This window comes from Crocuta crocuta, unplaced genomic scaffold, assembly GCF_008692635.1.
Source record: "Crocuta crocuta isolate KB4526 unplaced genomic scaffold, BGI_CrCroc_1.0 scaffold197, whole genome shotgun sequence".
Classification (NCBI taxonomy): domain Eukaryota; kingdom Metazoa; phylum Chordata; class Mammalia; order Carnivora; family Hyaenidae; genus Crocuta; species Crocuta crocuta.
The window spans coordinates 2405043-2420437 of NW_027532002.1; the positions used below are offsets into that span (position 1 = coordinate 2405043).

At 38.8% G+C, this 15395-nt stretch overlaps 1 protein-coding gene across 1 annotated transcript in view; it reads left to right on the plus strand.

Moving 5' to 3' along the window:
* Nucleotides 1-1818: 1818 nt before the first annotated feature.
* DPY19L2 (dpy-19 like 2) overlaps nt 1819-15395 on the plus strand; it is an 87086-nt gene continuing 73509 nt past the window's right edge. Inside the window, 4 exon segments of the mRNA XM_077775332.1 lie at nt 1819-2267; nt 6891-6915; nt 8485-8572; nt 10400-10537. Coding sequence (XP_077631458.1) covers nt 1910-2267; nt 6891-6915; nt 8485-8572; nt 10400-10537 — 609 coding nt within the window. The 5' untranslated portion in view covers nt 1819-1909.

Genomic DNA, 15395 nt, shown 5'->3' on the forward strand with positions numbered 1-15395 from the left:
AATAACAGTACTTATTGAATTTAAATAAGTGACAAGAGGAACACTATGGTCAGTAGTGGCTTTAGATCTTCAGCGAAAGGGGAATTCATGCGGGCTGGGGCTTGGAAGGTAACAGAATTCAGATGAGCAGGGAGAAATGGATGAAAAAGCAAGGGGATGGCTTTCTGTTATGAGCAAACGGTTAGATAGTTATGGAGTCTCATGCTCTGGACCTCACTCATAATTACCGGAAGGTTTGTGTCCAGACAAGTGGGAAATTGAAGTTGAAAAGGCAGATTCCAGCAGATTATTGACGGCACTGATGAGTAAGCCAAGAAGTTTACATTTCATTTGTGGGCTATGGAAACTATGAACACTTTTTTTTTTTTTGAGAGAGAGAGAGAAAGAGAGAGAGAGAATCTGTACTCATGTAAGCAGAGGAGAGTGTTGTGGTGGGAGAGAGAATCTTAATCAGGCCCCACGCTCAGTGCTGAGCCCCACTCGGGCTCCAGCCTATGACCCTGGGATCATGACCTGAGCAGAAATCAGACGCTCAATGAACTGAGCCACCTAGGTACCTCTACCATGAACATTTTTGAGGGATGTTGCATCAGGAAAATTAATCTGGCCAAAATGAGCCATAGATTTGATGGGGGAGGTGGGGATCAGGGAGTTCAATCTGATCCATCATAAAACAGATGGGAAGTGAAGATGTGTGGACTCCAAAGATGCCAGAGGACATGAAAATGTGAATGAATCATGTCCATCTTTGCCAGACGCTGTGGCATCGCGTTTGGCTACGCAGTGACTGTGGGGCTGGGTAGGGTCTGGTTTAGGAAGGTGAGAGCACTGAGGACAAGGAGTCTATGCCCAAGGAATTCTGTCTTAGAAACAATTATCACTAGGGATACACACTTTCACTTGTGAAAATTAATGAGGGGAAACCTTGTTCAAACGGAGTCTAAAGGCCAGAAGGGGGAGCTACCACGCTGTACCACTGGAGGTCAATTACAGACCCCGACAGAAGCCTCATCAATAAGAAAGAATCCTCTATTACAAGTACTAACAGAGAAAGATGCACATTGTATCTCCCACAAGAACGTCGGAACGCAAGCAAGTCTGCCAATGAGAGATCCTCATCACCTTGCACTCTTAATGTTGAAAATACCCCCTCCCAATTGTCTCCTAGTAAGTTCCTCTCTGTTGTACTTCCTCTGGTTTTGCCTATAGCTTGCATGTCCTGAATTGCGTTTCTCTGATATCCCTAAATAAACCCACTGGGTTTTTTTTTTTTCCTTTTGCTGATAAAATAACTTTAATTTTCAAGGTCCACATAATTCAAGAACGCATTCACAAAATGCTGCCCTCCAAGGGGAGCAGCACTTTCACTGAACTCCTGCCACCCCGAGGCCTTGAGGTTAGACTCAACTGGCCCAGCCTGCTCTCCCACAGGTCGCCGATGGCCTTCGACCAATCCCTCTGTAGGAGGCATTTACTGTCCAATGTGCATAGGTGGGAGGAGAGATGTTCCCAAAGTGCCAGGTACACCACTTTCTTCCCTCCCTCTCTTTGGTTTCTTTCTTTCAACTCTCTTTCCCTTTTCATTGCTCCCATTACTTTAGGTTAGAATGACAAAGCTAACCTTGAGCCGGAACAAAAGCATTAAATCCGAATTCCTCCTACTTCCGCGCCAACAGGACCGTAGAGTCAAGGTGGGCGCAGGGCGACCAGCGTCCCAGGACGCGCGCGGGGATTTGAGTGGGGCCGGGAGCCTGTGCTGCGTGCGGGNACGACCGGGCGGCCCGCAACGGCTGCGGGGACTAGTCGTTGAGGCTGCGACCCGAGCCAGGCCCCAGCGGACCTCGCCCGGCTGGGCTGGGCCCGCGCCAGAGAAGAGACCCAGCTCCACCTGAACAGAGACTATGAGAAAATGGTCCGGCAAACGAGGAGTAAGCTTAAAGAAGCGGCTTCAGAGCCAGTGCATTCCAGGCGGAGGCGCCAGGCCACCGGAGCCGGGGAGCCGGAGATCGAGGAGCTGCAGGCGGAGGCGGAGGAGCCGCAGCCGCCTCTGCCCGTAGGCAGGGGGAACCTGCCGGGGGGCTCCCGGGATTACTCGCCGCGGAGGACCCGAAACCTGAAGGCGCAGAATTGCATGCACGTGGAAGTGGTCGCAAGGACCCTTCTCCTCGGCCGCTTCCAGTTCCTCGGCTGTTTGCTGGAGCAGCTCCGAAATAAGGTGCAGCAGCTTCGGAGACGTCAGATCAACAGCAGGACCTCCTTCGGCGTAGGTGAGCAGAGGCGGGCGGGAGAGCCCGTGGCAAGGCCCGATGGCCTCGGAGCCTCGGGTTTGAAGTGGTTTGCGTGAGTCGTAATGATCAGTTTAACAAAAAAGCTTAGCAGTCCTAATGACAAGGGCCAGGCTCTGGAAGATCGCTGACCAAAATTCCAGCCCACCTGGTTCTTGTTTCAAAACATATTCCCGGTTGGGGGGGTGGGGGTGGCGGAGCATAGTATCACCCCCTGTGTCACCCCCAAAATGTCGTTTTAATCAGGGCAGTCATTTATCACGGGTTCTAAAAATGATAGGCTAGTTCTTGGGGGCACACATGTTCCTCTTGTATCTTCAAGCAAAATAAAGTGTTGGTTTAATTCGCTGAGAACCTTTATTAGTATCAGATTAGGCAATATGTTGCCTCACGTCCGTACCCGTTTACTTCCATCCTGCTGTGGAGCCTCGCTGCTTGGAAGTGGGGACTTTTTTTTTAAGCACTTGATTTTTTTCTTTATTTACATTCTTCATTTTCTGTAGTTTAAGAGTTAATTTAAATGTTGCTCTTTCAGTAAAATCAGATTTGAGCCTAGTCCTTGGTCAGACTGGCTACTGACATAGGTGGAAACATGGAGGAATGTCCGCTAATGTAAATTGTTGTGATTTCTTTTCATCATAAGGTGACTGCTAATGTTAAGGAGTGGGCCTCCACATGTGGCGTGTTAGAAATACTAGTGGAATAATAGAGGGAATTCACACTTACATATTATCAGATGTCTAATCGTGACCGCAGATACATCCCGCCTCCAGAATCCTCATGGTCTTGGATACCACGCTATTTCGCCAACCCAAACACCAGCTCCTGACCACCCGTGGCTGGCCCCCTGAAGGCACTACCTGAGTGCTGGATGAAAGAAGGACTGAATATATGAAGTGCTAGGAGAGTTCAGAAGAGCAAAGTAATTTAAGATGGGAAGTGAGAAATACGGTCAGCAAAGACTTATAGGAAAAAGTGGGATTAGAATTGTGACTCGAGGGTTAACATTTGGGGTTAGAATTGACTCGAAGGTTGACATTTGGGTATGTGAGGCAGAGGACAGCAGGTATTAGAGGCCCGTAGAATGGCATAATTGACGTGGAGGAAGTAAGAAATATAAAGGTGACGTAAGACTGAGAAGGAAAGTGACAGAAGTGGGAAGTAAGTTCACAAGGTCAGCTGGGACCAGCAGTGGAGAGTCTAACCTAAAACTCGGGTTAAGGAATTTGAACTTCATTCTGTGAAAAGCACTGATGGATTCTTTAAGGAACAACAACAACAACAACAACTTTAAGGAGGCGAAATGCACATCATATAAAATTAACTGTTTTAAAGTGAATAATTCCATGGCTTTTAGGACATTAACGGTGTTATTAGCGTTGAATTATTTTAAAATCGAGTGACATGATTAACTTGGCAGTGGTTTGTAAAATGGACCCAAGATGGATAGAGAAGAGCGGAAGAACATGCTTGGAATGCCGGAATCAAGGCAATAGTGGTCTCAGCGAGGGTAGCAACAGCAGGAATGGAGAGGAGGGGACGGGACAGAGGTGAGACTCGATGGAAGCATATTGTGGGGTCGGCGGTGAGGTAGACCAGGCGGGAGGACAAGGGGAAGAGAAAGTTCAGCGATGAGGATTATATATCTGGGAATCATCCATGTAGAAATGAGCTGAAACTTGAGGATTGAGATTCCCAAAGAGAGAAAAGTGGGCAAAGCAGAGATACTTGAGAAAACCCCTTTTTACTTAGTTTCCAGAGAGGAGAGGAAAAGGAAAAGCCAGATACGCATACATAAACAGAGGTAAGAAACATGGAAGAATGGAAGAGTCACTGTGATAAAAGATGAAGAAATCCAAGAATCTGGTCAGTTGCTAGAGAGAGGTTTGAAAGGCATAAGAATTTAAAGAGGCCATTGGTCATTTTTATTTTTTATTTAAAAAAATTTTTTTTTTATTTATTTCTAGGAGAGAGAGAGAGACAGCGTGAGCAGGCGAGGGTCAGAGAGAGAGGGAGTCACAGACTCTGAAACAGCCTCCAGGCTCTGAGCTGGCAGTCAGCACAGAGCCCGACGCGGGGCTCAAACCCACGAACTGCGAGATCATGACCTAAGCGAAAGTCAGACGCTTAACCGACTGAGCCACCCAGGCGCCCCATCCATTGGTCATTTTTAAAGAGTTATAGGAATGTAGAAGAAAGAAATTGTCCGAGAATCTTGTCAGCAGACGGGGTTATGGGTTGGGGAGAGAATATGTCATAGTTTGAAGTGAAGGGCTGTTCGGTAAATGGAAGTATTTTAGGGTTTAGGAGAATTGAAGACTGAAGGGAAAGATCAAGGGGAAAGGGAGATATTCAGGTTCCAAGAGAGGAAATAATTGATGGTACAAAGCCTTGGAATCTTTGAGACAGGTGAGATTAGAGACACAAATTTGAGTAGTTAGTTGGAAAAGAGAGACTTCCTTTGCTGAGATAGGTGGTAGAGAATAGAAAAGCAAGGGTTAGTATATACAGAAATGTTAAAGTGGGTATAAAAGAAGTTAAGAGTGCTGGCATCAGATGATCTCTGTTTCAGTGAAATATGAGGCTAGGTCACTTTCAGAGGTGAAATTGACAGGATACAGGGGTCGGAGACATGCTTTTTATCGCAACTTTGGAAGGGGCTGTGATAAGTATTTCATGCATTTAGAATATTGGCATCATTACACCTTATCATTTTATCACGTGTGGAATGTGGGATAAGGGGAGGGAATGAGAGGCATAAGAATATTTTGAAGATTTTTGGAAGGCTAGATGGCTTTAGTAGGATATTTGATCTTTTCTCTTCCTTCCCTTCAACATCATTAAGAGTTTTTGCCAGTATACATAATTGCCAAGAGAGTGAGAAAGGGATTACAAATATGTTTGAATAAGATAATGTGTATGTATTTGAAGGCTATTGAAAGCTTGTCAAAGGAGCATCTGTTTTAAGTTGAGAGAGAAGGTATAGGTTTAATTTCAAAGTGGTTCAGAGTAGATTACATATGAGACAGAAAGAACTAACATGTAGTAAATATGTACTTTTTCTATAAAGAGTCAGGTAGTAAATATTTCAGGCTTCAGAGATCACTTATAGTCTCCATTGCCTGTTCTTCTTCCATATCTGTACAACTGTTTAAAAATGGAACAAGAAGTTTTAGCTTGTGGACAATACAAAAACAGACCATGGGCTATAAATCTTAGAAGCATTGAAGAGTGGTAGGGACCAGATGGTTAGGAACGTGGAGAACCATGGCTGGGAATTTTTTCAAAATTGCAGTTTATTGCTATTATTTAGTTTTTTATCGACTTACATTTATTTTGTTAATTGAGGTGAGTAATTTCTTGAATTTTTAAGAGGCTCAAATTGGTGGTTTGCTAAAATGATTTGCCAACCATATTTGGGACAACCATAAGAAATGCTATTATAAAATCTTGGAGGGGAGACAGGACGTTAGGAATAGCTGAGTAAATTCACTCCTCTGTGCTAGTAACAAAAATACTTGGGGGGACGCCTGGGTGGCTTAGTCGGTTGAGCGTCCGACTTTCGCTTAGGTCATGATCTCGCGGTTCATGGGTTTGAGCCCCGCGTCGGGCTCTGTGCTGACTGCCGGCTCGGAGCCTGGAGCCTGTTTCAGTCTGTGACTCCCTCTCTCTCTGACCCTCCCCTGCTCACACTCTCTTTCTATCTCTCCTAGAAATAAAAAAAATAAAAAAATTAAAAAAAAATACTTGGGAAATTGTCAGAATCAACTTTTTAAAACTTTACAAAATAACCAAAGAGTTACCGTACTCTAGAGAGCATGTATTCAACAAAACTGCAATTCTGTAAGAACAGCAGTTGGTGGCATGTTAATTAGGCCTCCTCCCACGCCCCCTCCCAGGCTCTGTTGTGTCCTTGAAAACCAGCAGTATTCCAGCCACCAGAGAGATGGACAGTGTTTGGAGCTCCTCAAAATAACCCATACCCACAGGAGTGTCACTGTTTGACCTGTCTCCACACCCTCTGATAAAGCCTCATTCCTAGGGTGCAGACAAGGCAGTTCTAGTTGAGTCTTCCAGGCCAGGCATCTGTGGGCAATCAGAGCTCCATAAATAGGGGCTTTCAGGTGTGCTGCTGAGGAAGGTGTTTCCTGCATTTAACAGTCTTCTGATGAGCATGGGGGAAAGTGGTCCAGAGCGGCTCCTGTAGGCTGGATTCACTCCTGAAAGGACTGAGCTGAGCATAGCGTATATATGTACTTGTTTTAAGTTTTTTATTGTAAAGAAATAGAGAATAAGAGGGAGAAGAGAGAATAAACTGAAAATGGAAGCTCAAAATCAATAATTTCATCACTCTTTTGCAATTAATGTAAATGAGACATAGTCTTCCAAATCTCCCTTTGCTCCTCAGCCCTCCCTTACGGAGGTGAGAACTGTTCACAATTTGTTTTATGTCTGTTTGTAAATTTTTCCTATTTTATATAGATAGAATTAGCCATCTTGCTAGTGTGTGCTCTGTCTTTAAGCATATAAGGGAATGCATTTGAAATAGTTGTTTTAAAGGTATGATAAATCAGCTTTTAATGACTTTTTTGTTTGTTTTTCCAGCTGCCTTTTTGGGAGTTTTGCACTGGTAAGATTTGTTACAGTTTTAAATAAATAAAAACATTTGGGTTCAAAATTGAGCTGTTTGCATACAAACAATAAGACAGTAACCGCTTGCTATGTGAATAGAATACCTGTACACTAATTTAACATATTATTTTTTTTAAAAAGCCATATGTGAAGCAGCATTTACAAAATAGATGCATTAAGGGAATAGTACTTATGAATTAAAGTATTTTTGTGTTACCAAAGGATTCACCACTATGTTTCTTAAATATCTAGCTTTTCTAGAGTATTATGCATGTTTATTTCATCTAAAAAATTCCCTTATTTTACAGTAATTGTGTGTTATTAGTGACATAAGGTTGGAAATAAAGTTTTAACAACACTTGTCAGTTGGAAATCAGGTAAAAATGAAAATAAAGATGCCACTGTGGTAATCCAGAATTAAATGAGCATGCACATGTACCTTATTTTACACAAGTGATCTATCTGTAAAAACTGTATGTAATTTGATATTTTTCCTCTGATATATTTTCATTTCTACCTGAGCTCAGGAATTTTTACTCTTAAGAAGAGTGGGAACTACCTCACATCTTTTTGGGTCAGTGCTGTTCTGGCCATTTAGTCTGCAGGGAGATTTTGATTTTAGAACGAAGGCTATAATGGTAAGAAATATTTCCTATAGGTACCCTGACATATGTCTTACACGTAAGTCAAGGTAAGTGGAAGACAGGGGTGATACATGGAAGTTTGCTCTCTGTGTATTTGGAAAGCATCTACTCTGTAAGTTAAGAATAGCAGAATTGCTGACTAATTTTACTTATCCCATGTGCTCCTGTTTGCACTGCCTGTGGCTGTTTTCTTGCATCTCACTAATAAAATATCTTAAAATACAGTTCTGTGTCTTCGGCACCTGAAAGTTGATCCCTTTTATAGTATTCTATTTATTTTAAAACTGCTTTAAATTGGGGTGCCTGGGCAGCTCAGTCGGTTAAGTGTCCAACTTCAGCTCAGGTCATGATCTTGCAGTTCGTGAGTTCAAGCCCTGCATCAGGCTCTGTGCTGACAGCTCAGAGCCTGGAGCTGCTTCATATTCTGTGTCTCCCTCTCTCTCTGGCCCTCCCCCACTCATCCTCTCTCTCTGTCTCAAAAATAAATAAACTGTAAAAAAATTAAAATTAAATTAAAAAATTAAAAGAAAACTGCTTTAAATTAATTTTTAAAAATTATATTCCACACGCTTTTTGACAGTTACGGAGGCATTTCCCAAACCTGGCACATTAGAACCATTTGTGAAACTTAAACAGAAACTTGCCTCTGTTCTGGTTTAGAGACCTGGAGTGGAAGGGGGGAGTGGGGCAGAGAGGGAGTTTTAGATATACAATTGTGGTTAAGAACCAAGAAGTTAAGGAATTTCATCTCTGTACACAATTATAAATGCCTAAAAATATACAAATTATTAAGCAACTTATAAAATTATCTCATAATTTAGTACAAAAATTTATTTTTTCTTTTCATGGTTTTAGTACTTTAATACTGATTGTTTTGAAATGTTCTTATTCTTAGAATATGGTGCATCATTTTTTTTTTCTAGGATGCATTTAGTAACACTTTTTGAAAATGATCGTCATTTTTCTCACCTCTCATCTTTAGAACGGGAGATGACTTTTCGAACTGAAATGGTTAGTTTCTTATAATAAATTAATTTGTAGTTTAAGAATCGTAAGATAGGGTAGAGATGTATTCTAAGGTAGAAATGTATCAGGAACTGAAATGAAATAGAAACTGAAATGAATTTTTGTTGAATTGCACTGTTTCTCAAGCTATAACTTAGGTTTAGTGTTTAAATAGGAAATGTTTTAGGATTCTTTTACTTACATAATTACCCTACTCTTCTAAACACTTCTTTTAAAGACAGGATCAATCAGACGAGCTGGGGAAGAAGGGAAACAAAGATAACATTTAAGAAGTGATACAGGGGTGCCAAATGTTGTCAGAAATTGCTTGTCCTCACCACCATTCGTTTCCAGAACTTTTAAATGATTCCAAACAGAAACTCTACCCATTAAAACACCAACTTCTCATGCCCCTCTCCCACAACCCCTCATGACCTCTGTTCTACTTTCTGTCTCTGCAGATTTATCTGCATACATTTACCTCACCCAATGTGTTTAAAATCTCATCCTAAGAGCTCCCTTAAACCTTTGAAGAATTGGATACATTAGCATTTGTATGGCACTTAAATTTTAATATTTTATACATACTGTTTCCAAAGAGAGGATATAAAATATTATTAAATGATTGTGTAGCTGTGGTGGGGTGTGGGCTTTAGTGACAATAACTGGATTCAGGTAGCAGGTCTGTGCTTCATTGTGTGACAGCTATTCAACCTCTCTGATTCTCAGTAATCTCCTCTGTCGTCTATAAATAATGCCATTTTTACAGGATTTTACTGAATATGAAGGGAGATAATGAATGAAGCATATAACACAGTACCTGGCACAAAAACAACAGATATTAACAAAAAGTCATTTTTCTGTGTCTCTAAGTATAGACTTATGCATATTAAATATTCTTTCATTCCTTCTAAGCAGAAAGGAGCAATCCATACATGAACTCCTATTTTACCATTCAAAGCTATGGGGAAGTGTTCTTTCAGACGTCAGCTAAAACAGAACTTCAATCTAGTAGCCTCTAGCATTGCTTAATCTGTTAATAACAAAGTAATTTTATGAGGCAGGAGTGAGTGTAAAGTTGAAAATTATTTTTAATGTTTTTGGGAGCATGTATTACGAGCAGTGTGGCCCTTTATTTGCTTTTAGATTTAAGGAAGAAAAGCAGGAAATTGATGGAGGGAAGTAATATGAAACAACATGCTTTTGTTAATCTCTGAATTTTAACTAAACAGCACTTTTGCTGGCCTAATAAAGTCTTTTTTCCTGTGCTAGCATAATACACTCAGATAATCCCCTTTTCAGGACTGCGTTTGTGTCATGAACAATGGTCAGTTGACATTTAGTTAGCTTTCACTTTGTGCAGAGCCATTAGGTGGAGCTAGGAAGTGAGTTGCAAGCGTGAAATCATGGCTCATTTTTGCTTGTGATCATTGTATGTTATTAAGAGGTGGAAAAAAGTGCATGCAAAGTTGTACAAGGAGATGAAGGCATCTCTGTTTATGCCAGAATCTATCAAATCTCAGCCTCTAGGTATCTTATAATGTGGGGGCCAAACAGGCTTGCTGGAATTCAGATATATTGCATCCCTGTCTTAAACCATGGTCTGAAAAATTCCTTACAACATTTAACCACCCTCCACCTCTATTCAAGCATACAGAAAATATGAAAGAATAGCACAGTGATAACCTGAAAATGCATGTCTTTTCTGAGCCCAAGAATGCAGTTGCAAGGAGAAATTAAGAAGTTTCACTGTTTACCTTTCCCTTTTATTCAGAAGAAATTGTTCTAAAAACTTTCATGTTTAATTACATCAAAAATCTGTACATTTTTAAGGGACTTTATTATTCCTACTTCAAGACCATTATTGAAGCACCTTCGTTTTTGGAAGGACTGTGGATGATTATGAATGATAGGCTCACTGAATATCCCCTTGTAATTAATACAGTGAAACGCTTCCATCTTTATCCAGAGGTGAGTACTATTCAGGAGAAAATATTTGTAGAATGATTTTTTTAAATCAGATAAAAATAGTAAGTAACCATAATGATGTCATAAAAAAAGAAGGGACCTTTAAGACTTACTGATGTATGTGTCCTTATAGTTAAGCAGAGAATCAAAAATTCCTCTCCTAAATTTTAAAGACTCCAGATACTAAGCTGACATAAACTCAAAGAAATGAATGTTAGTGTGGAAGTAATGACCAGCATAATTAGAGTAGCCAAATGGGAATGAGTCAAATTGTGTTCTAAATGGAGATTGTCTGTTGTCTTGGGAGACCCTGCAAATGGGCAATTCTGGTCTCATGAAGGGACATTGAAAGTCGTGAGCACTAACAGTGACCTTGGAGTTACATTAATAACACAAGATTTATTTAGTTATATATTCAGAGTTCTATGAATATCTTCCAATGTTTAGCCTAAAAGAGTATGGATTTTATGGTAGTATGCAGATTCTAGAAATTGGAAAAATGGCAACAAAAATTATTCAAATTTTTGAACTTAAGAGTTCAATTTTTTTTAATTTTTTACATTTATTTTTTGAGAGAGTGAGACAGAGCATGAACGGGGAGGGTCAGAGAGAGAAGGAGACACAGAAACTGAAGCAGCCTCCAGGCTCTGAGCAAGCGTTCAGCACAGAGCCTGACACGGGGCTCGAACTCACGAATGTTGAGATCATGACCTGAGCCGAAGTCGGATGGCCAACCGACTGAGCCACCCGGGTGCCCCGAGAGTTCAATTTTTAAACTCTTAAGATAAATGCTAATTTGATGTCATGGTATCCACTGCTTCTGAGTTATCTCAGAATCCAGCACATTTGTTAAAATTAGTGCTCTTTAAGCCTTACTTCATATTTTATAGTTTTTAAAAATTATTATTCCTTTGATTTTGAAATGTTGAAATTTACAGAATTTAGAGAAAATAAGCAAATGTGTGATCAACCACTTAGAATAAATAATGCTATTCTTTTGTAATTTTTGCTTCAGGTATGTTAAAGCATCATAAATACAGTTAGAGTCATCTTTAGTTTGCTTCCCAGTCAGATTTGCTCCTTCACCACTCCTACAAGTATCCACATTATGAGTGTAATGTGTGTGTCCATTATTCCTGATTTTCAAGGATTGCTTCATGTGTTTTTGTAAATCCAAACAAATGCTCTCACCGAATAAAGGACTCTACAACTTTTTCCTCAACATTATATTTTTGAATCCTGTGTATGTGCATATTTTTTCTTTAATTTTAACCATTTTATGAATTGCAAAATCACTCATCCATTACCCTCTTTGTGGATATTTGTTTCTAGATTTTTAAATCATCCCAAAGTATATATTCTTGTATGGGTTTTATAATTGTGTATATGTGCCAGACTTTTTGGTAAGATACATTCTAGAAGTGAATTACTGTGTTACAGAGTATGTGTAGTCAACTTCATCAGATATTCCTAAATTGCTCTCTGGGGTAAATGTAGCAATTCACACTGCTATGTAGTAGTATTTACTTTTCATCTATGCTTATTAGATTTCGATTTATCAAAATTTCTGAATTTGCTCTTCTAATTGCTATGATATGCTATTTAATTTGTACTTCCCTTATTATATGTGGAGCTAAGAATATTTGCATGCTTAATAGTTTGGATATTTTATTCTATCAAAAACACGTTTTAATCTCTGTCACCACTTGATGGATGTTTTCTTATTGCTTTGTTGCCAAAATTTATATATGTTGTAGAGTAATCCTTAGTAATATGTGCTGTACATATCTTCTCTCTGGCTGCTTTTTGTTTAATCAGTTTTGTGAAGTATAACTTACATGCTATAAAATACATTCATTTCGAGAGTACAGTTCTTTGAGTAATATGTTTGACAAATGTGTAAAATGGATAACCACTACGATTGAATTCTGAAACATTTTCATAATTCCAAGAAGTTCCCATGCGCTCCTTTGAGTTCCCATGCTTTCCCTGTTGAGTTGTCTCATCATAGGAGTAGTGAGATGGGACATCCTTGCTTTGTTCCTGATCTTAGTAGGAAACTTCAAGTTTCCCATCAGTAAGTATAATTTTAGCTGTAGGGTTTTTGTAGATATTCTTTATCAAGGTAAGGAAGTTCCCTCTAGTCATAGTTTATTGAGAGGTTTGGTGTTTTTTTTTTTTTTTTAAATCTTGAACAGTTGTTGAATTTGGTCAACTGCTTTTTCTGCATCTGTTGATATAATCTTGTAATTTTTCTTCTTTGACCTGTTGATATGATGGATTATATTCAGTTTCAAATACTGAGCCAGCTTTACATACTGTCAGTAAATCCCACTAGGTCAGGGTATATAAATCTTTTTATACATTGTTGGATTTGGTAAGCTGATTTTTTTTTTTTGAGGAGTTTTGCATCTATGTTCATGAAAGATGTTTGTAGTGTAGTTTTTGTGTAATATCTTTTTCTGGTTACCAAACTAGAAATGCTGGCCTCAACAAATGAGTTCATATCTTCTGGAGGACATTCTAGAAATAGTATACTTTCTTCCTTAAATGTTCGGTAGAATTCACTGGTGACCCCATCTGGGCCTGGTACATTCTGATCTGGAAGGTTATTAATTATCATTAAATTTATTTAATAGATATAGTCCCATTCCAATTGCCTATTTCTTGTGTGAGTTTTGGCAGTTGTGTCTTTTTAAGGAATTGGTTAATCTAGACTGTGAAACTTATGGGCATAGGGTTGCTCCTTTATTATTCACTTAATATCAGTTGCATCTGTAGTGATGTGTTCCTTTTCCTTTCTGATATTAGTAATTTGTGCCCTCTCCTTTTTTTTTCCTCAGTTAACCTGGCTAAAGACTTCTCAATTTTATTGATGTTCTTTTGTTAGATGCACACGTTTAGGATTATGTCCCATAGAATTGACCCCTTTATTATAATGTAATACCACTCTCCACCCCTGACAAATTTTTATGGTAAAATCTGCTCTGTTTGAAATTAGTATATATAAAATTAGTATATACAAAAATGTACTATTTTTGTTACTGTTTTCTATTTGTTGCCTTTTTTTTTTCTATTTTGACCAACATTCTTGCTATGCCTTTTGTGGTTTTAATGGAGCTTTTATATTATTACATTTTCTCTCCTTTTAAAGGATATGAGTTATAATACTTTTTTTGGTTGCCCTAGAGTTTACAATATACATTTGTGACTAATCCAAGATCACTTTCAGATAACATTAAACCACTTCCGTGGCACTTCCAGTACCTTATAATAACAAGATAATGGTAATTCCTCCCTCCCAACCACTGAATCCTTTCTGTCATTCATGTCACCTATATATAAGCTTACACACATTCATAATTATACATAGTTGAATACATTGTTGCTATTACTATTTTGAACAAAACATATATGTTAGATCAATTAAGAATAATAAAAGGAAACTTTTTATCTTGACTTTTCTTATTTTGATGCTTTTTTTTCTTTATGTAGATTCAAGTTTCTGATCTATATCTTCTTCTATCCCCTCTAAAGAACTGTTTTACAAAGTCTCTCAATTTTCATTTGTCTAAGAAAATCTTTATTTCTCCTTCACTTTTAAAGGATATTTTCACATGATACAGAATTCTAAGTTGGGTTCTTTTTCTCCCAGCACTTTAAACATATCAATCCAGTTTCCTCTTGTTTGAATGGTTTCTGAGGAAAAGTCAGATGTAATTCTTAGCTGTACTTCTATATAAGTAAGATGTTTTTTAGTTCTAGCTTCATTGGGAATTTTTTCTTTATCTTTGATTTTTTTGTGGTTTGAATACCATATGCCTAGGTGTAGTTTCTTTCTTTTCTTTTCTTTTCTTTTCTTTTCTTTTCTTTTCTTTCTTTCTTTCTTTCTTTCTTTCTTTCTTTCTTTCTTTCTTTCTTTCTTTCTTTCTTTCTTTCGCTTTTATCATGCTTGTTCTCTGAGCTTCCTGGGTCTGAGGTGTGACATCAATTTGAGGGAATTCTTTTTTTTATGTTTATTTATTTATTTTGAGAGACAGACAGACAGATAGGATGCCGAAAAGTGGGGGAGGGACAGTGAGCGAGGGATAGAATCTCAAACAGGCTCTGCGCTGTCAGCAGAGCGCCAGATGTGGGTTTTGGGATCATGACCTGAGCTGAAGCCAAGAGTCGTACACATAGCATACTGAGCCACTCAGGCTCTCCATGACATCAGTTTGAGGGAATTCTGAATCATTTCAGATATTTCTTCTTTTTCTTTCTCCCTTCTCCATCTGGTATTCCCATCATATATAGGGACACCTTTTGTTGTAGTCTCACGGTTCTTGAATGTTAGTGGATTTTTAAATTTTTTTTGTTTTGTCTTTTTTATTTTTGCTTTTCACTTTTAAAGTTTCTATTGAAATATACTCAAGCTCAGGGATTCTTTCCTCAGCCATGTCCGGTCTATTAAAAAGCCCAACAAAGGCATTCTCATTTCTGTTACTTTTTTTATCTCTAGTAATTGTTTTCAGTTCTTTCTTAGAATTTCTCTTTCTGATTACATTACCCATCTGTTCTTGCATGGTATTTATTTTATCCGTTAGAACCTTTAGCATATTAAAAATGTCATTCTAAATTCCCAATTTGATAATTCCAACATCCCTGCTATGTCTGGTTCTGATGCTGTTCTGTTTCTTCAAACTTATTTTTTTGGCTTTTAGTATGCCTGGTAATTGTTTCTTAATACCTGGACCTGATGCCCTGGGTAATAAGAACTGCTGTAAATAGCTTTTAGTCATGTGGTGATAAGAGACATTCTATAATCCTATTACTAGGTGTCAATCTTTTATGAACTTGTGCCCCTGGGCTGTGAACTTCT